This window comes from Drosophila mojavensis, unplaced genomic scaffold (genome assembly GCF_018153725.1).
Source record: "Drosophila mojavensis isolate 15081-1352.22 unplaced genomic scaffold, ASM1815372v1 contig_16, whole genome shotgun sequence".
In the NCBI taxonomy this organism is placed as follows: Eukaryota; Metazoa; Arthropoda; class Insecta; order Diptera; family Drosophilidae; genus Drosophila; species Drosophila mojavensis.
Window position 1 is genome coordinate 2,985,702 of NW_025318693.1, and position 23,591 is coordinate 3,009,292.

Genomic DNA, 23,591 nt, shown 5'->3' on the forward strand with positions numbered 1-23,591 from the left:
CGCGCGTTTTACACCTGCCTATGACAGTTTAAAGTCGATTAAAAAGATTAAAATATTGAAATGCGAAATGTACATGGTGTATAAAAACTATGACATAGGTATGTGCCTCTCGGAAAAAGTGTTTTCCAATTTCTCGAACCTAATAAACAGATAGCTAGAAACTATTAAGCGGATGTTGCCGATTAGCATAGCTTCTCCGTTTCAATTAGAAGTAAATATATATATAAAATATTCGATTTTCTAAATTTGAATGAATACGTTATGCCAATAAATAACGAATAGTAATAATGCAATAAATTGTCAACGATTTCGGAAACCAAATAATTCGCAATTCAAAATTTAGAGCCATCGATTATTTAACTGCTGTAGCTTACCACCAATAACCATGCATGATTACTAGTGTAACGACTAATATGCGATTTGCCGCGTTACATAACCATGGCACAAATCATGCATAATATCGAATTTATTATCGCAGGATATGATATCGAACATATAATTTACTGGCTATTTCATAAACTTTAATATTTGCTGCGATTCCTAACTTATTAGATTTACTTCTGTTGCCAACATATTTTATTTGTATAGTGCTCTATGGCGTTTAATATATCCCTTTGTTTTAAATATGAAACACATAAATAATTTAACAATCATTTTATTTTATCTATAAATCAATCAATGTGTGGGAATTACTGGCCAAATTAGAATTTATGGTAACGCTAGCGAGAAGTTTAATATAAATCTCTCACAGTGCTAGCGTTACCAATTGAACATTGCTGTGCTGTGCTTAGCAATTGGCATTAATTTTTAAACTATATACAAAGCGTTATCTTTGCAGATGCAACAGCTCTTATACTTTGTACAAGTAAGAATTAATATGCATTGCTTTGTTACAATACAATTATCAGTAAGTTAAACTTAATTGTATGTCTAGTCCCAGCAAGACTCAATGTTCGTTGTACAGTAATAAATGCTTGTGTAGACATACGCAATGTATATACACAATGAAGGATCCGTTGACCAGTAAAAGCTATTCGCGATTTACACTACATCTTAGTCCACTTTTAAAACTAAACAAATTTTGAATGCTCGTCAACAGACAGATCCAGCTTATCCAACTCACAGTTTGTCGGCAGTTAGTGTTAGCGGTGGTTTAGAGGCTTCCGAAGCCCCACTTATTGATTTATGGTCGGCACGCTCCTGCTCCGACAACCAGGCCATCTGCAAGCAATTCAATATTTTATATGTTTGACCACTTTTAGGAAGCGGTTCCAACTCACTTTCTGCTTGTGTTGCTGTACAGCATCTCGACATCTATCGAGAACCATTTTTTCTGTCAGTGTGCCATCCTCCGAGGCATATACAGCAGCCTGCCAAGCAACGCCCAATTTAGATATTTCACGACCCGACATGCCCTCGCACATCTGTGCCATCTTAACGCATGTCTTGCCATAGTCAAAGGTATCAAGCTTAAAGCGTCTGTAAAATGTTGGTTAGCAACTAATTGGCCGTTAATATACAATCTTTACTTACTTCGCTCCAGCGGCTGCTGGCTGTAGTACATATTTGTCAAAATAGAGCCGCAGTAAGCGTTCTCGTTCCTCAAGACCAGGCAACGTAAACTCCACCATCTCGTCCAGACGGTCGTTGATTGCATAATCAAACTGCTCTGGCGTATTCGAGGCCAGCACAAGCATAAATTTTGGATTCTGTTCGGAAGTTCTATACAAGAAAGCATTCAATGCAGCACGCAAATCTTCAGAAATTTTCTCCGACGAGCGTTTGCGGAGAAAGGCATCCGCTTCGTCAACAAACAGCAAAAGGCCCCGCCTCGAGGTATTCGACCAGTCGAATACCTTATGTATGGCTGTGACACCTTCTTTGCCCATGGGCGCCACATCACCACCGGTCATGATAGCGAAATCCATGCCAGAGTGTTCGGCTAGTTTTTTGGCAAACATTGTTTTGCCAGTTCCAGGTGGTCCGTGCATCAACACGTTGCGATAGAATCCGCGATTGATTCGCGTGTTTTTCGTAGCGATCGCAATATCGCGCAAACGTTCTTCTAGTTTCGGATTCAGCACAACGCCTTGCAGGGCATCCGTGGGCTTCGATCGCAACCGTTTCATATACTTCACTGGATGCTTTATGGCATCCAGAAATGCAAAACGCGAGGTTTCACCCACAAGCGTTGGTTTTCCAATGCGTGCTTCAATGTAACGCGATACCACGCCCGTAGCACCCTTCGCACTGTACACTCCCAGTGCAAGAAGCGACAATCCACCAGCAGCCGTCAAGACCTTATCCCAGTCGGTCAACATCGCCTCCGCACCAGCACCAATCACTGAACCAGCGGTGCTAATAATAATTAGCATTATTTTTTGAAACTTACATATATTATTTTTCCACTAAGAACTTACCGTATACCCTCCAGCACTGTGGTACGATGTTCTTGTGCCTTTAGGCGAATCTTCTCAAGATTGATATCCCGATTCTCGCGATCCACTCGAGCCTTGGCTCGCAGCTCATGCTCAAGTAGCTTCAGACGATTCTTTTCCTTCATCTCAATTTCATGTTCAATCGTCTGACGCCGCATGGCTTCCTGACGCTGCACGCTCTCCTCCTGTTTGCGAAGATTCTCCTCTTGCACGCGCTGTTGTTGCACCAACTGATCTTCATAACGCTTGCGCGACAATTGATCTTGGTATTGTGCACGTTGCTGCTGCTGCTTGGTCTCCTCAATGAGAGTCTTGCGCCGCTCCTCGTGGTCAATGCGTTTCTGCTCAACTTTGGCCTGCTCAATATGAGCCTCATATTCCTTTACCTTGGTGGCATACTCCTGTTGTCGCGTGCTCTCCTGCATCTTGGACAATTCCAGTGCCTCCCGCGCATGTCCTGAAACATGTCATATAATCGTTAATACCCACACTCATGCACACATCTGCTTCAATCAACATTGCCATCGGTTATGCAATGCGTGCAACCGATGATGAAATTTTTGAATGAATGTATGTTTACTAGACTCTTACTTGAACGCTCGAGTGTTTTCGCTGCGTCTGCCGCACGTTCCAGTGCCGAGGAATCGAACCGATAAGCCTCCATGGCCTTGCGTTCCGCTTTCGTAAGTTGCGAGTCATTACCACGTTCGCCGGCAGTTTGACCCTCTGGTTTGTCAGGTCCATCTGCTCCACCACTAAAGTCCGTCGGTTGCTGACGATTTCTACCCAATAACCATGACATGTTGCTATGTTATTCGTGTTTACTATGTTGACACCCACTCAAAACGTAATTTTGTCACAATATAAGCACGAAATATACTAAAAATAAATTGTACGAGCTTTTTTTCAAACCCACATTCGACAACGTGATTCTAGTAGTGATGTAAGAACCACATCGATATACAATTTTACTGATAGCTTATACGATGTATCGATTAACCGTGATAAATGGTTAAATAATTCACCCTAGACAATGAAAATCATGTTCATAAATCATTTGTATGAATTAAAGTATCATTTGTGTATGTTTATTTCAATGATATGTATATTTATTTGCTAAGTTTGAATGACGTATAATATATGAATATATTTGATATGCTAAATTCATAGGTTACTTGACCCTTCATGATTGTTCAAGAATTATCGTTTTCATATACATACTTTTTGAAGGGTATATGGTGATTTATTTGGCGTTTTTTTGGGAAACTGAAAACGTTCGTTATCGTCGTTACTTAGTTGCGTGATCGAAAATGTAGCACATCACTATCGCAACACCTGTTGTCAACAAACATATTTCAGTTTTAGCTTTAGTTCGCAAAAATTGCAATTTTTAAATTAAGCCTACAATCATGTTTGAGCGTAACCAGAAAACAATATTTGTATTGGACCACACTCGCTATTTTAGCATTTCTAGTGAGCAATATATATCAATGGACTATCTAAAAGGCAAGCCGGTCGCCGAGTCACCAGGCAGTGGTAGCTCGATAGTTGGGACTCAACTAAGTAAAAGCTTATGGACGTGTGCTGTCGAATCATCCATAGAGTATTGTCGCATAGTTTGGGATCTGTTTCCTGGAAAAAAGCATGTGCGCTTTATTGTTTCTGATACGGCGGCGCATATAGTAAACACCTGGAGTCCGAGCACGCAAAATATGTCGCATGTCTCTAACGCCATGATGATGGTAAGCGTGCCATCACGCAGTATTCCGCAATCATCAGACTATTCGGTCATACATGGATTGCGAGCTGCCATCGAGGCGTTGGCCGAGCCGACAGATGAACAACTCCAAGCGGCTCATGCCGGCTGCAAACGAATTGGTAACAAGGGCCGTGTCATTTGCATCACATCAGCGCGGGATAATACTAGCATGAAAAGTAAGTAGAATCAACTGGAAATTTATTGAACAAAATGACTTTATCCGATTGTTTTTCCATAGGCTTAGAGGATATATTTAATACGGTACTAATACAACAAAATGCGTTGGTTGCACCACCTTCCAAAAAAGGTTTGCAGATCGATCATTGCCATCTAGTAATACTGAACATCGTACCATTGGGGGTGGAATCCCTGGTGACAAATCGAAGTCTGCTCGAAATATCTCCGTTTCTTAATGCTGAGATACATACAGTCAATGCACCGGAAATTTCGGATAAGCTATTGCATCTTATAATGGGTCATTACGATCTGGCGAGCACCACCGTGACCAACATACCCATGAAAGAGGAGCAGAATGCCAATTCCAGCGCTAATTATGACGTAGAAATATTGCACGAACGTGCCGCCCATACAAAAGTGTGTGGGCCAGATTTTACTTTCACTACCAGCATCAAGCCGGGAACTGCCTACGAAACAGTTACCCTGAAATGGTGTACGCCGCGTGGCTGCGGTTCTGCGGATCTACAACCGTGTGTGGGGCAGTATAACGTTACGCCCGTCGATGTCACCTCACGGCCCAGCTCCTGTTTAATCAACTTTCTGTTAAACGGTCGCTCTGTACTCTTGGAGGTGCCTCGGAAATCGGGCACGAAGACAACCAGTCACATGCTGTCCGCACGTGGCGGTGAAATCTTTGTGCACTCCCTTTCGATTGCACGCTCCGCCATGGATGAGGCGCCATCAATAACCGACGGACCCGGCGGACGTGTTCCCGACTACCGCATACCAGAAATGGGCCAACTGCTGAAGATGTCGCGCTTGGTGCCCCTAAAGACTAGGCCCAAGGGCAAATGCTCTCAAGGAGAACATCTATGGAGGCGAATGCCGCGATACTTTCCCAGAACAGCCAATGCAACAATTCTGTTCAATTTGCAGCGACAGCTGAGCTGGCTGCCACACTTTCTGCATTTGCTAGTTAAGGAGGATATGGACAAGCAGGACGAGGTGCGCTGCCAACAGCAGATCCACGAGCTATACAAAAGCGCATCTCGCGGTGACTTGCTGCCTTTTAGCAATTCAAATAACGCACGGTACGTAATTGAATGAGATGTAAATTTAAAAATATATGCTTAAAAATTACATTCAACTATCTGCACTCGTTCAGCCTAAAGGTAAACAAAACCAAGGACCAGTACAGACTATTCTATAGAGAGCTGGAGCAACTGATTCAGCTTAACGCACATACGCCGCATCACAAGAATCTACTGGAAAGTCTACAAAGTCTGCGCGCGGCCTATGGAGATGCCTCCAACAAGTCGGACCCAAGTGCTGCTCACTTGCGCTCCTATACTGAATCGCCCCTCTCACCCGAACGCCTTGAGCCGACCAACAGTGTCAACAGTTCGTCCAGCAGCATACTAAAAGCCAGCAAGCGACGCATGTCGGGCTGTGGACAACGGTATGTTCTCGGATAGTAGAGATAGTGATTAATTTGTAAATGACATTTTCTATCAAATCTCTTGCAGGTCGTTGCTCGACATAATCAGTTCAGCGGAACGGAGTCAATCGAGCAAACGCTTGGATTTTTCTGGACGGCTTTGTACGCCGTTAGGCCAAACGGCCAAATTGTATCCTGAATTTGGAAATAAGGATAAAGAAATCCTAACCCCTGGCGTTATTCCATCAAGTTTAAAGGACGAATCAATCCGAAGCTGAGTGGGCAACGGTAAATTAGACTAGGCAACTAAATGCTAGCAGATTCAATGTCTAAACCTATCTCAACTGATTTTTTTTCTACAATTATCATTCTGTGTGTTTTCCATAAGGTATGCTTTTTCTCTAAGCACTCTGTTAGGTTTATGTAATCATTTGTAGGTAGATTAAGCAGGAATATTTATATAAACAGAAGATTTTAAATTTATCGTGTTGTTTCTTTTAAAATACAAAATTATTCAGTTACTAAGAATGGCCAATAATCACACAGTCACGAGACTCCTTCAAGTACATGAGGAGGCAGCGCCAGCAGTGCACAGTGAGCGTTGCATTAGTTCCTCCCCAGCGAATTGGCTCAATTGATCTGTTTTTCCTTTGCAGTACCCATTCTGGTGGGTAATGAAGTGTTTGTGGTTGTACAGCAGGACATCAGGCGGACGGAGGACATACGTAAATTGAGCTACACTCAAGTGCTTCCCAATCCACCCAATCATCCCTTTCTGCCCATTTTCAATCAACTTAATGCTAATGCTTTTGGCAGTAGCGCACCAGTTACTCAGCTTTCCGCACTGCAAGCATTACTTTTGGCCGGCCAGGCACAGAATGCTTCCACTTTTCCAACTAGTCCACCTTGTCCGGACATTGAAATGGAATCAAACCCCACGAAAACAGTGGCTGACGTGTCTAACCAACTGCATTGGTCCAAACAGCCCAAGTGCACTTCACCTTATCCGATCAATTACAGCACTTCAACATCGACCAGTGGACTCCTAGACTTCAAGCCGATCAAACGCAGCCAGAGGCGGAGTGCAGATAAAAGAGATGGTAGTTGCCAAACGTGGACAAAGTCCACTGCAACGGACGCAGGGTCACAAACCACTCCGCAGCCAACTACCACGGTGGAAGTAAACAATGTAAAAAAAACTCAATCCAGTGGATGCCTGCCGTCCAGCCCCAACACACAACTGAAGGAGAAAACATCGGAGAAATCTCTGTCCAAGCGACGCAGCTTATGCAAAGTCATGTTCAAATCCAAAACGCAAATACCTAAGGAGACCTCCAAAGAGACGAAGGAAAAAGACCTCAAATTGAAAGAGGTTCTGGACAAGGACAAGACGAAGGTGAAGGATACGAAATAACAATCGTATAACATCAGCGTTGGCCACACGAAACAAGGTTTTAGATTTTAGAATTTGGCCTTATCTGAATTTTATGTCTTGTAAGTAGTTTAACTCTAGTATTTACATATTAACATAAAGCACTTAGTGATTTGCTCTTCTTCAAGCGTTTCTTTAGATCAGTTGGCTTAGTTACGGTCCCCTTTTTCTTCTTCTTCTTTTGCGGCTTGTCGACATCCGGCTCACTCTGGTCATCGAAATAACGCTTGGGCTTGTTGTGACTGCGCTGCTCACGCTTCAATTGTTCTGGCGTGCAGATGCGCAGATAAAAGTCCTTCAGCAGCAACTTGAAATCCTCGACCAACGTATCCCTCACCACTTGGACTTTCCCTACAGAGCAGGGCGTGCATGCTTGCAGCTCATTCACCTTGAACGGTTTGGGTGCAAATTCAGAGGCAGGTCGCCACACAATGGCCAGCTCTTTGCCGCCATGAGGATTATAAAAGAAGGCAGCGTATTCGGAATAAGCAGACTGAAAGAGAACAAATAAAATATTGCTTAAGAAAGGTTGTTTCTAATTGAATGATTTTCACTGCAACTTACCCTCAGCTGCTGCACAATCTTGGCCAGTTGGTCAATGCCCGCCAGCGGCAAGCGGAAGTTGCGTTGACTGAATGGTAAAAATGGCGAGCCGAGATCGTAGCAGAGCGTATTGGGCAGCAGATCTGGCTTCAATTCGATGACCAAATCATAACCCTCTCCGGACGCTATAAATAATTGGGCGGGCCGCACAAATCCAAGGCTGGGCGACAACAGACTCGACTCGATCAGCTGCAGTGCGTGTCGTGCCAAGAGAGTGACTCGCCCCAAAACTGGCTTGCTGGGGCAGTCATCAGTGGTCCACAGACGACCAGCATGCTGCTGGTCGTAGGCCGTGGCCAGGCACAAAGCCGGATAGCTGTCGCGTTCGCTGCGATAGCTATGTTCCAAGTCCGTAATCTGTTGCTCTGCAAAAGTACGAATAGTATGAGAAGTGGATGATAGAATGGACGCAGGCTATCCTTACCTGTCCAGCTATTGTTGAAATTGAGCAGGAACAGTTCGCTGGCCCAGTCGCTGTGCGCCAGTAGTTGCAGGAAGCGAATGAAGCCAGTCTGTGGGGCGACAGTTGTGTGCGGCATTTGTCGCTGCTGGAACAGATGTGCCACCAGCAGCTCCGTTGCTATGGATGGCCACAGACCGTCGTCGATCATCTGCGTGGCCAGCCAGCGCTTGGCAATGAGTACCGTGGGTCCGAATGTGCTGTGTGACTGATGCAGCGCGTGCAGCGCGCCACTGACTCGGGGCAGTATATAGTGACGTCGCTCGATCTCGCGGCTGGCCGCATTATCCACGTATGCAGTTACGCCACGTTCCGTTTGCTGCTGTTTCAGCAGCGCCACCTCTTTGGTGTGCGCAAGTTCCAGGAGAAAGCAGTAGCCTTGTTTGAGCACCAACAAGCCCTCTTTGCAGAGCTGGGTGTGAAGGTGTTGCTGCTCCTTTAGCTGCTTGCCAATTTGTATTAGGAAGGCGGTCTTCAGGCTGCGCAGTGCGCCCAACTCATTGGGCCACTTACCGCTCGGCCCCAGCTGAATGATCACACGCAGCACGTGGCCTGCATGCATGCGGTCTGCCACGAGACGCGCTTGCGGCAACAGAGGCTGCGGCTCACAATAGCGAAAGACTGGCGAAATACCAGATATTGAGACTATATCCAGCGGCAGATCCCCGAGGGTGTGCAGCTGCCGGGCCAGTGCGTCGTAGCAGTGGATGACGAGCGGTGTCACTGCCTCGGCGTCGGTTTCCTGCTCCAATTTCAGCTTGGTTTGCAGCTTGGCCACTTTAAATGAAGACGTCAGAGAATAGATAATGTCTAGCTCGCCAGCAATGTAGTGCACGTCGCTTTGCTCCAGCTGCAGATGCTGCTCCAGCAGATGCAACACTATCTGTCGCACTATCAAGCGCTTTTTGCTGGGGGCATCTGTGACGGCAGCCCAGACTACTGCCTCCGTTATGCTGCCGTCCTGGAAGCGTCGCAAATTAGACTTCTCGCCCCAAAATTTGCGAAATTCAGCAGCACCCTCGGCATCCTCGTTGGTCGCTGGTCCCTTGTCCAACACTTCGAATGCGTGCTCAGGATCGAGTATTAAGCCTAACGTCAAGGAGCGACCAATAATCGGAGCTTTTGTATCCACGGTCCAGGATTTGGAAGCTGTTTCCAATGGCAGAATCGCATGGACACGTTTTCCTAAACCCTTCTGTAGTAAGCTATGAACGAATATGTTTAGGTTTCTATTAACATTTGCAAATAACATAATTTTACTCACTCTGTTAGCAATTTAAGCAACTGCGGATGCGCATAGTTGGCGTAATCGTATTTGACCTGCGGCTGAACATGCAACTCAAGAAGCTGGTCCACGGTGGCGGGATTCGTAATCCTTTGCAATGAAAAGTATGAGAAATAGTGTTTAGCTTTTTGATAATGCGGCAAATATATCTCTTCTTATATTGTTATATGTCCTTATTTCTCCTTTTCAATGAATGAAAGGTATAACTTTTTAAACTATTATAGATAGTAGAGTTCAGCTGGATAATCGAATTCCTTACTTGAGTATGTTATCCATTCTAGTGTACAATGGAGATGCCTGCATGAAAATTTGCGAAAAGCTATTAACTCTCACATCATTTAGCAGCTCAACGGCCAATTTAGCCTCGGCACAAACCGCTTTGTAGACAGAGAGCGGGAGATTAGCGCATATGTTGTAATAGCCAGTGACGTCCATGAAGCACACATCGTAGTAGCCGGCCAAGGTGCTCAGCTGGTGTGGCTGTTGCGGGCATAGGGTAATGCCTTGCGTCCAGTCGCTGTTGGCCAGCTGGTTCCATACGGTGCGAGCTACCTGATAGCTGCTACTCGACTGATGCAGCAAACGGTTTTGCTTCAGGTACACAATGTAGGCTGCTAGGATGTGAGCACTGAATCCGCTGAAGCCGACATCCAGCTGGCGTTGGCGTAGCCACACCTTAAGCAACAGCAAACCCTCCTGGAAGTTTCGGTGGCCTGAGAATGTGCTCAGCAACAGCTTTTGATTCTCAGCTAGCGTTAAATCGAAGAGCACATTGGCATTGTAGTGCTGGGTGGAGGGCAACGTTTCCGACTCATCCCACTTGTCCCCAAAGAATGATGGCCGAACATTGTTATTCCAAGGCACGAAGCGGCTAAGCTTGAAGATGGCCTTCGGCGCTGTGATATACAGGCGCAACGACAAATGTTTGCCTATCTTGCCTGTGGGTGTTAGTTCAAGCACTGGCTTTAGTGGATTATTTGCATGGTAGTTGTAAGCGAAGTGATCCGCTGCGCAGGCCGGTAGCTCCTTCAATTTGCTGGCCACCGTCGCGAGGTATAGGGCGCGCTTTTGATCGAAGATTAGATTACGATAGTCCTCCTTCTGAAAGCACTTTTCGGGCATTTCCAAAGCCACATCGACTACAAGTTTTGGACCCAGCAATGTACCTATGGCCGCAGCGCCAATCAACTTTGGCTCTGCAGTTGGAGTTAGAAATTGAAAATTAAATAGTTTCTTGTGCAAATGTAGCGGCACTTCCAGTTGGCAGTTATCGAGCAATCCATCTTGGAACTCATGCACCGCAGTCGTAAACGTCTCCAGCCAGTTTTCAATGTAGTTACTGTATTTGGGTTTGAGTTGGAGCTCCTCCAACATCTCTTTAACCTGCAGTTTGAACAGATTAGAGTGAAAGAGATTACGGGTGTCGCGTATCTCCTTTATTTCTTCTAAAGTTGGCGGCTTCACGTTCGCTTCTGGGTGCTTAAATTTCTTTTTTTTCGCATCACTATTGCCGCAAGGGAGTTTACGTTTCGGTGCCGTTATTTCCTTTGGTTCGTCGAAGCCATCGTCGCTGCTAGTGACAGCGGCAGCAGCTTGATCGGAGTAGGCTTTGGAATCCCTCAATAAAGTCTGTGGTAGGAAATGACATAAGATTTGCGCAGGTACTTAACATTTGATTTTACCTTCTTCTTTGATTGATTTTCTTTAATTCGGCCCATTGTGTTTCTTAGATACAATCAACTGAAATAGTTTAAGAGCGTCCACAACAATTGCACGTGCTATTTGGTTTTGGCTTTAAAATTACGGCAAAAATTGCGCTTTTTTGTATCAAACTTATCGATAAATACGTGATTTGAAATAGTATTTTCATACATTCAAATTTAATTTTCTCATTTTAATGATTTTATATGTTATTGAATATATAAACCTCTTAAATGGCCAATAACGGAAATATATAGCCATTATGCATTATGCCATGATGACCATCACATTTTAATTAAATGCATACAATGTATTTAGTATAATTGTAAACATTTTCAACTCTTGATAAACGACTTTACATTTTAAAAGTGAAATTTGACACATAGCAAGTAACACATTTCATAAAGAGATTTTTAGTTCACATTAACAATTTTTAATTTTATTGTTTTTTTTTTTTTTTTTTTTTTTTTTACAAAGTTACAAAGTTTTACAAAAAAAAAAAAAAAAAAACATTTTATTGTTGTTTTCTGAGTTTACCAATCGAATATGTTGCTATCGATGAAAAGCGGTGGCATGCCATTATCGATACTTTTCCGATATAGCCCTAATGTCACACAACAAAATACCAAAGTCGGTCACTCTGCTGAGGAGTAGTGCAAAGCAGAGTTATTGCACCTGTATAGAAAATATTATCAGTTTTCTGCTTATATTTGGATATTGTGCTGTATTTATTAACTGTAATTAAGGAGTTACAGTGATAAATTCCCTTTTTGAAATAAATTTTGATTGCGTCAGTGTATGGTGCACATACAGATGTTACCTTAAACAACACTTGTATGACAAGACCATGATAGGGCTTAAAACAAAAAGTGGCGTGAACTAAATTAAAAGTATTTCAACGCGCTTTACTAAAGCTCGTCGAGTGTTTTAAATAGTTTTCCCATGTCAAAACAAAGGCCGGCTGATGATTTTTATGTATTGGCTAGTATATTTAGTATAGTTTTTGCCAAATGCTTTTGGATTTTTTACAACCTAGTATTTTGGCATTATTTATGCACGGTCACATTGCAAAGTAGTGTTTAACTTGTGTGTGTGTGTGCAAGGCAGGGGAAAAAGTCGCTCCATTTTTCTCGTGCTCTCTTGCGTACGTTTGGCTTTGCTATACAATTAGATGGCGAATCGTATAAATATTAAAATAGTGTTTGCCTGACTTTTATGTAGGAAGCAAACACACAAATCCACAAAAACGCGCCGCATAATAAGTGTAAAATCGCATACATATACCCGACTATAGAAATTGGCCAATCGCTGGTCTGCGTGTGTGTGTGTAACTGTGTATGTGCGCGCGTGTGTGTAAGTGAGCAATGAAAAATGAGGCGTAGGTGAGGAATATGTGTGCAAAATTGTCGAAAAGGTACATAAAAAGTACAAATCTAGCAGTAAGTTAAACTTTATGACCGTGTGTTACAAAAAATCAGCCACGACATAATGTAAATGACGCGTTGGCAATTAAAAAATATGCCAAAATTCAAACAGTTAACATTTGTGCACCCTGTAGTTTTGCGGTCGTTGGTGAGAAGCTTTTGCGTGCCGAAAGCATTCAAAAAAGCAATGAAATAAAAAACCACGTACAAATAAAGTTTTAAATTTGTGTGGCCTTGTTGTTTATGAAAAGAACAAAAATAAAAAAAAAAACCATGAACCATTTCTCCTCAGTTCGACCATATATTTATGTGCGACCGAATGTCTATGCACTAATTGGCCTGATTCTTGAGACACTTCCTTAACATTGTATACTGCAGCGATGTGCACGGTATACATATGTGTTGTCCGATTGGGTTATATTTGACCTTCATTGAGGGATCAGTTAATTCATGGACTAGATAACTGTGATGGTTAAGAACACTTACATTATTCTTAAGCCAGCATAAGCGCCTGAAAATCAATGGGCAAATGTATGCGGCAGGCACTCTCTCAACTTTAGTGTGACCGCACCTAATAAAGTGAATATACCACAATATACTGTTTGTGAGGTGGATTTTCGCACTCTTAAAATGTATAACTATGATTAAATTATAATAGTTGCTTAACTTTGTTTAAAGATGAATTAGACAGACTATTAAGGGAATGGAATTGACCTAATACTAAATTTTAATGAAATAAATATATTTATATATATTTATGTTGTTAATCAGAAATGAATGCAGTTTTTTTTATTACACTTTATGTATTATTATTTTCTTATAATTACAGCCTGTTATGACATGCTAATCGCAGGGTCGGCCATAAGGTGTACATTCAACAGCGCTACCATCCCACAAAAAGAGGCAAATAAACATATTTTCAATGTGCGCGCGCCAAATGACAGCTGACGATCGGTTAAATAGAATTCGACTATAAGTTAAACAAGAAAGAAAAGATCAAGATCAGATAAATTAAACAAGAAACTATTGTTGTTAGTTGTCGTAGGCGTGTACGTCAACCATAATTTACAAAAATTGTTAGAAATTTGTGGGGAAAATGTGCAAAAGTGTGTTTTTTAAATTGTTAGCCAAAATTATTTGTTTACCTAGTACTACATAGAACGTAACTGCCTTTCTTTATCCAACAAGAGCAACAATAATAACAAAGATATTTCGACGCACCGGACAAGCGAGCGAGCACTTAAATTAAGATAAACAGTAAATATATAATACAGCTGCATTCAACAATAGCCAACAACAACAACAATATTTAACAAATAACAAATCACCAAGGAAATGCTCAAATTGAATACCTAAATGTCAAGCGACAGCAGCACTGATGCGACAGCAACAAATAACAACAACAGATCAACAAAAGCAACTGTAAGCTAACAGAAGAACAACAGAAGGGAGCAGTAGTAGGGTAGTTGCGAACTTGTGTCTAGAGAAGAGAGTGGAGCGAAAGAGAGAGGTAGAGAGTGGCGACTGAAGAGTGTATTGCAACAGATCAACAGAGCAATTGGCTTGCCGTATGCATTGGACGCATGCGCGGCATGCGTGGATGTTAAGTGAGTGTGTGTGCGTGTGCCAGTGTGTGCGTGCGTGCGTGTGTATGTGTGCACGCACAACATAGCGGCAGCAGCAACAGCGGCAGCAACAAAAACTAACATCTAAAACAACAACCGATCAACAATAAAGTCCACACATTCAACAGTTTGAACGGAAAATTTGGAACAGCAATTTCGCATTTCTACAACGTTTTGGATCAATCTTATCAACAATCATTAGCTGTTGCTATTAGTTTCGTATATATATATTTATTTATATATATTATCTTTGGAAATTCTGTGGAAAGTGATTGAAGGAAACTTGCAACTGCTACAACAACAACAGCAACAACGTCAACATCAACAAGAACAGCAGCAATAATTATAATAATAATTACAGTATGCAGCGACGCGAACGACAAGCGAGGTGAGCTTTAAATCTAATTCATTTCATCAAATACCTATTCCATCGATCAGCTATACAAATACCCTACCCCTCCGACTAACAGATTTGATTTCATTCAGCGTTGGCTAAACGTGCTTGTTAGGACATTGCGTCAGTGGTATGCAAAGCTCACGCAAATCCCTCTTGCTTTAAATCTTCGAAAATCGTGCGTAGATTTCCCATTTTTCATTTATTCATTTCACATTTATTCAATTCGTTTTGACACAACACTCCAACAACAACAAACTATTCCTAACTAAATTATTCGTTCAAATGATTTAAGAATACTTTCGTTGGTTCACTGATACTTAAAACTGAATACGTATTTCTAGAAAATATGAAAACAAGTCAGTAAATCAATTAATTTTTATTAACAAACCAAGGAGCATTGCCAAGTACGATCATGAGCAATATTTTGTCAACCTCTTGCCTGTTATCTCGAAACTCAAGTAACGCGAAAAAGCGTACATTATAATGATTTATATATGTCTGTACAATTCAATGCGTTGTCGTTATCAGGGTGGACGCTACAGGCGCTGAGAAAGTTGAAAATAACTTGAAATGTTTGGCGATTAGATAATTCAGAAAGAAAGTCGACACTGAATATGCCCTTTATATATGGGATATTTAAACAAACAAGTTGTATATGTGATATAGACTTTGATCAACCAGTACTGGGAATATAGATTAGAAATCTGTTTTTTTAAACAAAAGTTTTCTGTTTATTATTAATGTTTTTCGTTATTTGAAATAAAACGAAGATCAGACTTCAATATAAATATGTTAAATGACCACGGTAGTGTATTATAGCCATAGGACTACTAGATAACTCTGATAATTATCGAAGGCGTCTAGAAAGATTGCTTGGGCCGGAAAAGAAAGATAGCAGATATATGGTAGATGAATATAGACTCGCAGATACTGGATATACATATATGTATATAGGTAGTAATAGTAATAGTAATAGTAATACTAATAGAGAAATATATTGTATATAGTAGAGTATGTAAATCTGCGGAGTTATATTGCAGTTATTATTAATCAATTTATAGAAAGTTTGCATATTTCATTAACGAATTCGCTTCGGCTAACAATCAAATATATATTTTAATAATTTGTGTGTCGGATTTACAATAGATATTTCACACCACTATGAAAAGAATATAATTATGATAAAAGCAAGGGAACTAGAACAGAAATTTTATAATCATAAATATGAATTGATTACGAATTGAAATGCTGCCAAAAACAACATCAGCAAGCGAAAATTGGCGATCGATTATAATAATAATTCTAATAATAGAAGAAACTCTATTTATAAATGTTTGGCAATCCGTGACGTCGTTCTAGTTAGGGAAATTAGCTTACATCGTGAATTCAAGGCGAACTACTTAGTTTTTCTTTGGCCAGCGAGAGCACGTTGCCAGAGCCACCTGTATTCTCGGCATACTCTTCTAACGTAAACGTATAAGTCGTGTGGGGAAGTATAGGTGTATAAGTATGCGTTGTTGTTGCTCTCTTTTCGGTTTTCCATTTAATCACTGAGCGCCAATGCTCAGCGGCTTTTATCGATGGCCAAGAGAAAAAGTCCAACTATTATTTGTATATTTACATATATGTATATATGTACATGTATATGTGTGGACTATGAATTTGTTGTTTTCTCTAACACTTTATTTTTAGCAAATCGCATTTCTATTTAAACTTTTGTATTTTATTTGATTCTGTTTTCGACATCGTTCGCTGCTTCGTTTTTTTTTTTTTTTTTTTTTTTTACGGCTTGTATGTGTTTGAGCACTTATTGTAATGCGATTCCTTGGCAGACATTCGCTCGTTGAAGGCTTGAATGAAACGTCAGTTCACTCGATAGCGGGCGGGAGGAGGATGCGTGTGTCTTGTGAGGAAGCGGAAAGTTCAGTTCAAATACCCACCCACACATATATATTTAGATCTATCTTTCTCTCTTGCTCTTGTTCTCTGAATATTTGTACAAATTTCAGTTGTTGCCGTTTCCTTTACCTTGTGCCGGGTCTATTGACATTTCTAGGTTGCTGTTTGCATAAGTTGTCGTCTTTTTGCTTACTGTTCGCCCCCATCTATTATTATTATTTTTATTATTATTACTATCTTCATTCTGCGTAAGCCTTGTTTGTTGTCTGCATTTTGAGGTGTACACAGAGAATATTTTTTTTTGTCGCATTTCTCTAATAATATTATTTTGTTTTGGGCCTAGACTGGAAACTAATGTTTCTAATAACTAAGCCCAAACAATGAGACCTTGGGGTATAATTACTTGCGAATTTTATGGCTTCAAGTGGCGTGAATAAAAATAAATTGTAGACATTCTGTCGTTCAGAGAAATTCAAAAGAATTTAAAATTATGAAGTTTTTTTTTTTTTCAATTTTTATTCACTCCATTTCGGTATTTTGATCTGTGACCCGGGGAAGATTCTAATAACTGTACAGGTGATTAACGGGAATATAATGGGAATATAACGGGAATATAATGAATGAAAATTCTAATTCAAGGTAAAGGCCGAATATTGAATCTGATTGAAAGAATAGATTGAATATTGTAATTCAAGGTGAAAGCCGGAGCAACAAGGATAAAGTACATTGAAATAACTAGAGAATGTATTCTTATTTAATAAAAATATTATATTTGTGTGTCATATGAACAGCTGTTGTATTGTGAAATGCAAACACGACAACAAAAACATGTCAAACCCAATCAGCCAATAGCATCAACTGTGTAAACGTAACGGACTATAGATATACATCCATATATCCATATATATATATATAAAGCCGATGCCTGCAGTAGGTCTAGAGACTAACGTGATGTTCATAATTAATTGATTAAATATTGAAATATCGCTCTAAAGTGATTTAACCTTCGCTTGAGATTTTATGGATTGCATACTGCATATATATGCTGTAATTATCGCATGAAGTCGGAGAGCCTGCTGGCGACTTGGACTTGGACTTGAGATTGACTTACCATAATCAGAAATGAAAAGAAAAAAGTAAAACAGAGAGAGTAAGAGAAAGGGAGAGAGAGGTGAGATAACAGTCGAGTTTGTATATATGCGAGTGGATTGTCGTATTAATTAAAATGAAATTTATGTTAAAAATAAAATGAATGGAAAAGTTAAACCAGTTGCTTGTTGGCTGTTAATAATTAAGATCACGGCTCAAACAGCGAAAGATGAGCGCCAATCAAGCGCAACAAATCCGGAGCGCAAATGACCCTAGACAAGGCCTGTCTGACGGCTGTGTGGGGTCATTAAATTGAAATTGTTCTTGAACTCAACTTTGGCCGTCGTAACGCGAATGCCTTTTGGCAAGTGAATTACTTGATGCAGCAAACATGACGGAAAATCCGAGAAACGAGTGTGAGAGTGCGAGAGAAAGAGAGAGATAGAGTAGAGAAAAGAGAGCTGAAAACTTGACCAACTTGTTAGCGCTTCTAATGAGTCAACGGCCATGTCTGCGTCGTCGTCATGGCGGAACAAGTGCCAGACGATGATAAAGATGACGACGCAGTCCAAGGCAAATAGAGCGGCAGTGCCAGCTGCAAGGAGTATTTAAAACTTTTTCTAAAGTACTTGGCATTTGCCTTGCACTTGAATTCTCTATCGCCGGCGAAAGAGAATTGCAAAATTCAGAATTACAAGTGCGGAGAGGCAAACTATATATTCGGAATTTTTACCATAATGAATAAGACCTGTGAGAGGCGTGAAAACTGAAGGGTGTAGTAAAAGTGTAGGGAATTTAAATTTCAATGAAATACGTATAAGTTTTATACTTGGCATATTTATGTCTATGGGATATAATATTATCTCGTTTGTAAATTAGATTAGAAAGTAGACATAAATAATGTCGATAGTAAAATATTTTTGATGGTAGTACCAGGATGTTATAAAATTAGCTCTACTTACAGTCATATCATCATATCATATCATATTCATATGAGTAGATAATTCCATCAATTAGTAAAATAAGACTTCATATAAAATGTCGTTTAGATATATACGTGTGTATACAACTTGCTTGATGTACAATTGGCGGTAAAATAACCCATGCAGTTTTTCTTAATAACCCAAAACAAAAGGCATGTGAGTTTTATCAGTGTAATTGTTTGAAATACCTTTTTATTAGTCATAGTTTATAAATGATTCAAAGCAATAAAGATTATTTTGATGTTTCGCGCATTTATCGGGAACTCTGATTTTATTGACATCTATGACATTACTCATGAGAGAAAACTTAATCTATTCGCAAACAAACAAACAAGCGAGCATATTGAATGTCTGTTTCAGTATGCTTATGCCGCTGTTAATCAACACTGGCTGGCTAACTGTCAGCGCCTCGGGACGCCTCCGAGCAGCTGTCAGCAATGTACAGCTTATAACTGTCTGTCACTTGATACTGCCATTTGGCGCTTGCCATTCACAGTGTAGTGTCGTCTTTTAAACCGCTTATCACTGTAAAGACTATAAAGGATCTCTGTTGGTTGATTGATGATATAAATATATTGTATATATTTTTATAAACATATTCTATGCCACGCCAAAGATTTATTGCAGTTTTTTAAGATGTTTGAGTTATGAGAGTTTTTTTTTTCAGGCAAAGATACTCTAAGCAAAAATTAACTAAAACAATTTCTTTTTTTGTTTTGTTTTATTTTTCCATTGTTTTTAGATATGTAATAACACTACAGTTCATTCATTTCGAACTTTGGACACAGTTGTAGTGAGCTTTGACTTAAAATTTAAAAAAATAGTTTATAATGAACATATAGTAAATTTTATAAAAGAACAAAATTGAATCGTTGGGGAACGAGTATTACAGGTAAAGTTTGAGTTGATTTTTAATACATTCGTATGTTAAGAGACGGTCCCGCTGCTATAGAAAGTGGAGACGTCTAAGATCATTCCTGGTGTGCCGGCTAGAGATGTAATTTTGTTTTCGTCGTTGATTTATTCTTCCTTTAATATTTTTCTCTTATATAAAGTCTATTTTTTTTAAACTGAGGTATTTCCCATTTTTTTTTTTATAGATAAGGACTTGCTTGTTTGTTATTTGATTAAGAAGACAGAAATTAGATGAATATCTTGGCTCTTTATGCAAGAATATTTTAATTTACTATTTGCAATGAGGTTATTTACTCGCGTAGTTTCAGAATTTGAATAGGCATTCGATTATTAAGTATTTTCAGCTGTGACAAACTTGAATGTCATTTACAGTCTCTCCAAGGGCTCGCGATATCAGTTTCCATGAGTCACATTCGCGAAGCCTGCGTGGCTGGACTTTGGGCATTATTGCTGCGCCTAGCCTCAGCATGCTCACAGCTGTATGTGTGTGCATGTGTGAGTGTGTGGGCTACTGTTTTGTTGGCTGGTCGTTAAATCCCATCGATTTGTTTGACTGTCTCTTCACTATGCACCTTTTTCTCCCAACGCCTCCTCGGTTTGTGTGTCGTCCCGTCCTGCTCGCGCCCATTGAGCTTTGCGCTTCAAGCATGACTGGCATCTAATTTAATTAGATGAAAATTTCACACTATTGGTTTTTCGTCATCTTCCTCTTCTTCTTCTGCTTCATCTACTGCTGCTGACGTCTCCGACGCCGATGCCGATGATTTAGTTTTGTCTGTTATGGATGTACACACATTATTTTTATATATTTGCCGCATACCACTATAGCTTTCACTACTATTAATCTTGCCAAGGTGTTTTCCAAATTCGCTTTTCCTTAGATACCACCCACTAGCTGTGCAAGTAGTCATTCAATTTCCACTTATCAACACATTGATTTCCGTTTAATGCAGTTTGCTTAAACTCTAGCGATTGCAACAGACGAACGCACTTAGACCTCGTCTCTCTTCGTATATGTACATAAATATGTGTATGCATGCATGTTTATATCTATCTCTCTCTGGCCACATAGCATCATCATCTGTTCCTTATGTTTTGATTAAACATCAACATCTTATGGCCTTTAGCATGTTGTTTCTGCTGCTATTTCCCCATGCACCCACACAAATTATCAGACGTTTCAAAAGAGCGAGCAAGAGTGGGAGGAGAGAGGATTGAGTATGCTAGAGTGAGAAAAAGAGAGAGACAGCGACATTGACAGCCGCTAACAGCTTAATGACGTCATTGGCGCATAATGTTTGATGGGTCACTTGGTTCGTTTCGTTTCTCTCGTTCCATCATGCCAACGTTCGCCTTTCCATCGTTCCGCTGTCCGTCTGCGAGTCGTGTGTTTTCTTTTTATTTCTTTTTTACATTCACATTTTTTTTTTTTGCTAAATCCGCAATTTGTCCTTGTTTTTATGTGCCACAGCTGCTACTCACTTTGTTGGTCTGCCAGCCTACTTGCTTCGCTTTCGGCCCGCTTACCCCCGCGCCTTCTTTTGTTGAGTTTTCATCAGCATTTCAGCCTGATTATTGAAGCCACTTTCCGGCTGCCGCACGCAACTTTTGCCTTGTGCTGCGGTCTGTGTGGGACAGGTGGCAACTCTGTTATTGCCCGGCCTACACCACGTTACACTTACAGTTACTATTCTACTCTACTTGTTGTAGTTGCTGCTGGGATAGCGCAAAATTTAGGTTATTCCAACCCCACAATGCTATGAAAAAATACAAAAAATCATAAAAGTCGTACGAAAAGTTGTAGTTTATTATGTATGTTGTGTGTGTGCTGGTTGTTGCCTGCTAGTTGGCAACAATGCGATACTGTCGCCGACACCGACCTGGATATTTGAATACCCTGAACAACCGCAGGGTATACTAGACTGTGTAGGCAATATGACATCTCTCACAATCAACAGAGTATGGAAATCAATTTAAAAATTCCATAAATACCCTAAATTCTATTGCACATTAGTCCAGGCGAACAGGGTATACGAATCAAATGCCTATAAAGCTTAGTATATGTAATAATAATGATTTTTTATTTCACATGCATTATTGTGTTTTTGCTGCTATTAAAAATAATTATATAACGTATGCGTATTTATGAACGTTTTACGCGACCCGCTTCAAATGTCGTTGAACTGCAAGGCAAAATGTTGAAAAAATTCAACAACAAAATTCAAATTGTATCCATGTCATCAATGGGTTAAATAAAATACCATATGCCTCTGTTGCGGCTAGTCGCTGTTAAAAGTAACAGCGAACAGCTGGTCACATATCACAGTTAGGTATACATATTCATATATACATATACATATGTGTGTGCCTGTATATTTGTGTGCGCGTGTCTGTGCGAGGCCAAGGCACCTGCGCATGAGTCACTCAACTTCAGTTTAAATCTGCGAGCTCTCTGGTCACATTCAATTGCTTGGCAGATCTCTGCTGCCGGCTTTGCTGTATTATTTTATGTGTGTGCATTGTATTTTTGTACATGCTCATGCATGTGTTTGACAGGTGCTTCTTGTATGTGTAACAAGTTTGTGATGTAGTTTTTGCTCTGACACATGGGCACTCATACACACACACACACAGACATAATTATACATTTATATATGTATATACACACAAATAAGCACACGAGAACAACTATTTATCATTATCAATACTTCTGTCGTTTCGTTCTCTCGCACATTGACTGCGTTCAAGTGTTGTGAGTAGTTCTCCCCTACGACGCGTCGACAGTAACGCGACAAGAGCAGCAACAGCAACAGCAGCAGCAGCAGCAGCAGCAGCAACAATAATTACATACTAATACAAAATGCTCATTTGCCGCATTTTAATTTTCACACGCTCACAAGCACAAGTGTTTCGTATCTGTGGCTGCGCCAGCGCCACTGCCAGCAGCAGCAGCTGAACCTAGGTCTCTTCGTCTCTCTCTATCTCTCTGTCTTTTTGCGGCCTCTCGCTCGCTCACTCTCCCAAATGCTACTCGCTCGTTTGGTTTTCAGTTGTTCGCAGTTCGTACTCTCAGTTCGTTTTCGATCGTGCGCCGTAGCAGTTGTCATTCCTTTGCGGCCATTATCGGTGCTGTTAGCGTAAAAAAAGAACAAAAAAAAAACAAAAGCAAGTTGTTTTTGCAACGCTCGGTCGCGCGGGTGTGCATACAAACAGCAACAACAACAAAGCAGCAGCACTAGCAACTCTAACAGAAGCATACGCATGGAGGAAATTCTGTATGCCGTTGCATGCGTGGCTAAGTGAGTGTACGTGTGGGTGTTTACACATACATGCACGTGCATACAATTGAAATGTGTGTGTGTGTGCGTGTATGTGTTAATCACTTTATCGTTGTGATGTTTTTGTTAATTTGTGTTTGCTCCAGTTTGCTGTCTGTCACATTTTCCAAAGTTTTTGTTTATGCACACAGTAAAAGAATATATATCGCCTGATAACTGTGTTGAGTTTGTTTTGTGTTTGAAGTTTGCACTCAATAGTATGCACCTGAACAGCACTGTGACTCTCAAACTGTAAAAACTTATTATCTTGCCTGTCGTTTCTGTCTTGTTGCTGCCAACTCTGCTATTGAGTCGCTCTCCCACTCACACACACGATGGAGAGACTCTGTGTGCGTGGTAGTGTGTATATCTATTTTCTGATTTGAGTCAGCTGTCTTTTTGCCCCTGTGCTTTATATCTTCTGCACAACTTTAACGAGTTTTAAGAGTGTTATTCTTAGCTTGCCATCTCGCTCACTCGCTCACTAGCTCAAGCAGCGCAGCGCACTTCTTGCACATTTGTTTATTGTTGATGCTGCTTCTGGCGTTGTTATTGCTGTTGTTGTTTCTCTTTCGGCGCGGTGTGTACACCGGCAACACGAAACTGGTTTTTCGAGTTATTTATGACTTTTTCTACAATTTATATTTTG

General features: G+C 40.6%; 5 protein-coding genes and 1 long non-coding RNA gene across 29 annotated transcripts in view; 3 read left to right on the plus strand and 3 right to left on the minus strand.

Annotated features, from left to right (window-relative positions):
- Positions 1-639: 639 nt before the first annotated feature.
- LOC6573614 (ATPase family AAA domain-containing protein 3A homolog) lies at positions 640-3,537 on the minus strand. Its single transcript, XM_001999644.4, has 5 exons — positions 3,030-3,537; positions 2,421-2,895; positions 1,534-2,358; positions 1,281-1,479; positions 640-1,221 (listed from the first exon to the last, which is right to left on the minus strand). The coding sequence occupies exons 1-5, from the start codon at positions 3,238-3,240 to the stop codon at positions 1,120-1,122; spliced, it is 1,812 nt and encodes a 603-aa protein (XP_001999680.3). The 5' UTR covers positions 3,241-3,537; the 3' UTR covers positions 640-1,119.
- A 192-nt stretch (positions 3,538-3,729) lies between these two features.
- Positions 3,730-6,295, plus strand: LOC6573613 (protein asunder). The gene is made up of 4 exons (XM_001999643.4): positions 3,730-4,373; positions 4,436-5,465; positions 5,540-5,833; positions 5,901-6,295. The coding sequence occupies exons 1-4, from the start codon at positions 3,848-3,850 to the stop codon at positions 6,088-6,090; spliced, it is 2,040 nt and encodes a 679-aa protein (XP_001999679.1). The 5' UTR covers positions 3,730-3,847; the 3' UTR covers positions 6,091-6,295.
- On the plus strand, positions 6,117-7,783 carry LOC6573612. 2 transcript variants are annotated; one of them, XM_044007542.1, is made up of 3 exons: positions 6,117-6,406; positions 6,469-7,306; positions 7,373-7,783. In XM_044007542.1, exons 1-2 carry the CDS (start codon positions 6,340-6,342, stop codon positions 7,224-7,226), a joined length of 825 nt encoding a protein of 274 aa, XP_043863477.1. In that variant the 5' UTR covers positions 6,117-6,339; the 3' UTR covers positions 7,227-7,306; positions 7,373-7,783. The 2 variants fall into 2 exon arrangements, with proteins under 2 accessions (XP_043863477.1, XP_043863476.1); XM_044007541.1 differs by having other exon boundaries at positions 6,118-6,406; positions 7,384-7,783.
- LOC6573611 (nucleolar protein 6) lies at positions 7,272-11,449 on the minus strand. The gene is made up of 6 exons (XM_001999641.4): positions 11,275-11,449; positions 9,852-11,221; positions 9,572-9,682; positions 8,272-9,512; positions 7,809-8,212; positions 7,272-7,737 (listed from the first exon to the last, which is right to left on the minus strand). The coding sequence occupies exons 1-6, from the start codon at positions 11,308-11,310 to the stop codon at positions 7,336-7,338; spliced, it is 3,564 nt and encodes a 1,187-aa protein (XP_001999677.1). The 5' UTR covers positions 11,311-11,449; the 3' UTR covers positions 7,272-7,335.
- Positions 11,450-12,072: 623 nt separating this feature from the next.
- LOC6573610 (casein kinase I) overlaps positions 12,073-23,591 on the plus strand; it is a 36,218-nt gene continuing 24,699 nt past the window's right edge. For 5 of the 23 annotated variants that reach the window (XR_004364397.2, XR_006356707.1, XM_044007543.1 and 2 more), the window contains exon 1: positions 14,891-14,914. Coding sequence is in view for 2 of the 23 variants with exons in the window: in XM_032731834.2 (XP_032587725.2) it covers positions 14,705-14,730; positions 14,813-14,914 (128 nt within the window). In the remaining 21 variants the exon portion in view is untranslated. Of the gene's footprint in view, positions 12,708-13,546; positions 14,731-14,812; positions 14,915-19,495; positions 19,603-23,591 lie in introns of those variants that run through there. The other 18 variants (XM_044007546.1, XM_044007549.1, XM_044007555.1 and 15 more) reach the window with 9 other exon arrangements.
- On the minus strand, positions 19,522-22,015 carry LOC116804406. Its single transcript, XR_004364402.2, has 2 exons — positions 20,464-22,015; positions 19,522-20,400 (listed from the first exon to the last, which is right to left on the minus strand). It is a non-coding gene; the product is annotated as an uncharacterized LOC116804406 (long non-coding RNA).

Excerpts from the sequence above, each read along its gene's own strand:
- LOC6573614 (XM_001999644.4), bottom strand. The coding sequence starts at position 3,240 with ATGTCATGGTTATTGGGTAGAAATCGTCAGCAACCGACGGACTTTAGT. Across the intron at positions 1,480-1,533 it reads CCAGCAGCCGCTGGAGCGAA|ACGCTTTAAGCTTGATACCT; the intron begins GTAAGTAAAGAT and ends AACATTTTACAG. Across the intron at positions 1,222-1,280 it reads TACAGCAACACAAGCAGAAA|ATGGCCTGGTTGTCGGAGCA; the intron begins GTGAGTTGGAAC and ends AATTGCTTGCAG.
- LOC6573613 (XM_001999643.4), top strand. The coding sequence starts at position 3,848 with ATGTTTGAGCGTAACCAGAAAACAATATTTGTATTGGACCACACTCGC. Across the intron at positions 4,374-4,435 it reads GGATAATACTAGCATGAAAA|GCTTAGAGGATATATTTAAT; the intron begins GTAAGTAGAATC and ends GTTTTTCCATAG. Across the intron at positions 5,834-5,900 it reads ATGTCGGGCTGTGGACAACG|GTCGTTGCTCGACATAATCA; the intron begins GTATGTTCTCGG and ends AATCTCTTGCAG.
- LOC6573612 (XM_044007542.1), top strand. The coding sequence starts at position 6,340 with ATGGCCAATAATCACACAGTCACGAGACTCCTTCAAGTACATGAGGAG. Across the intron at positions 6,407-6,468 it reads GGCAGCGCCAGCAGTGCACA|TACCCATTCTGGTGGGTAAT; the intron begins GTGAGCGTTGCA and ends TTTCCTTTGCAG.
- LOC6573611 (XM_001999641.4), bottom strand. The coding sequence starts at position 11,310 with ATGGGCCGAATTAAAGAAAATCAATCAAAGAAGAAG. Across the intron at positions 11,222-11,274 it reads AAAATCAATCAAAGAAGAAG|ACTTTATTGAGGGATTCCAA; the intron begins GTAAAATCAAAT and ends TTCCTACCACAG. Across the intron at positions 9,683-9,851 it reads AGAATGGATAACATACTCAA|GATTACGAATCCCGCCACCG; the intron begins GTAAGGAATTCG and ends TTCATTGCAAAG.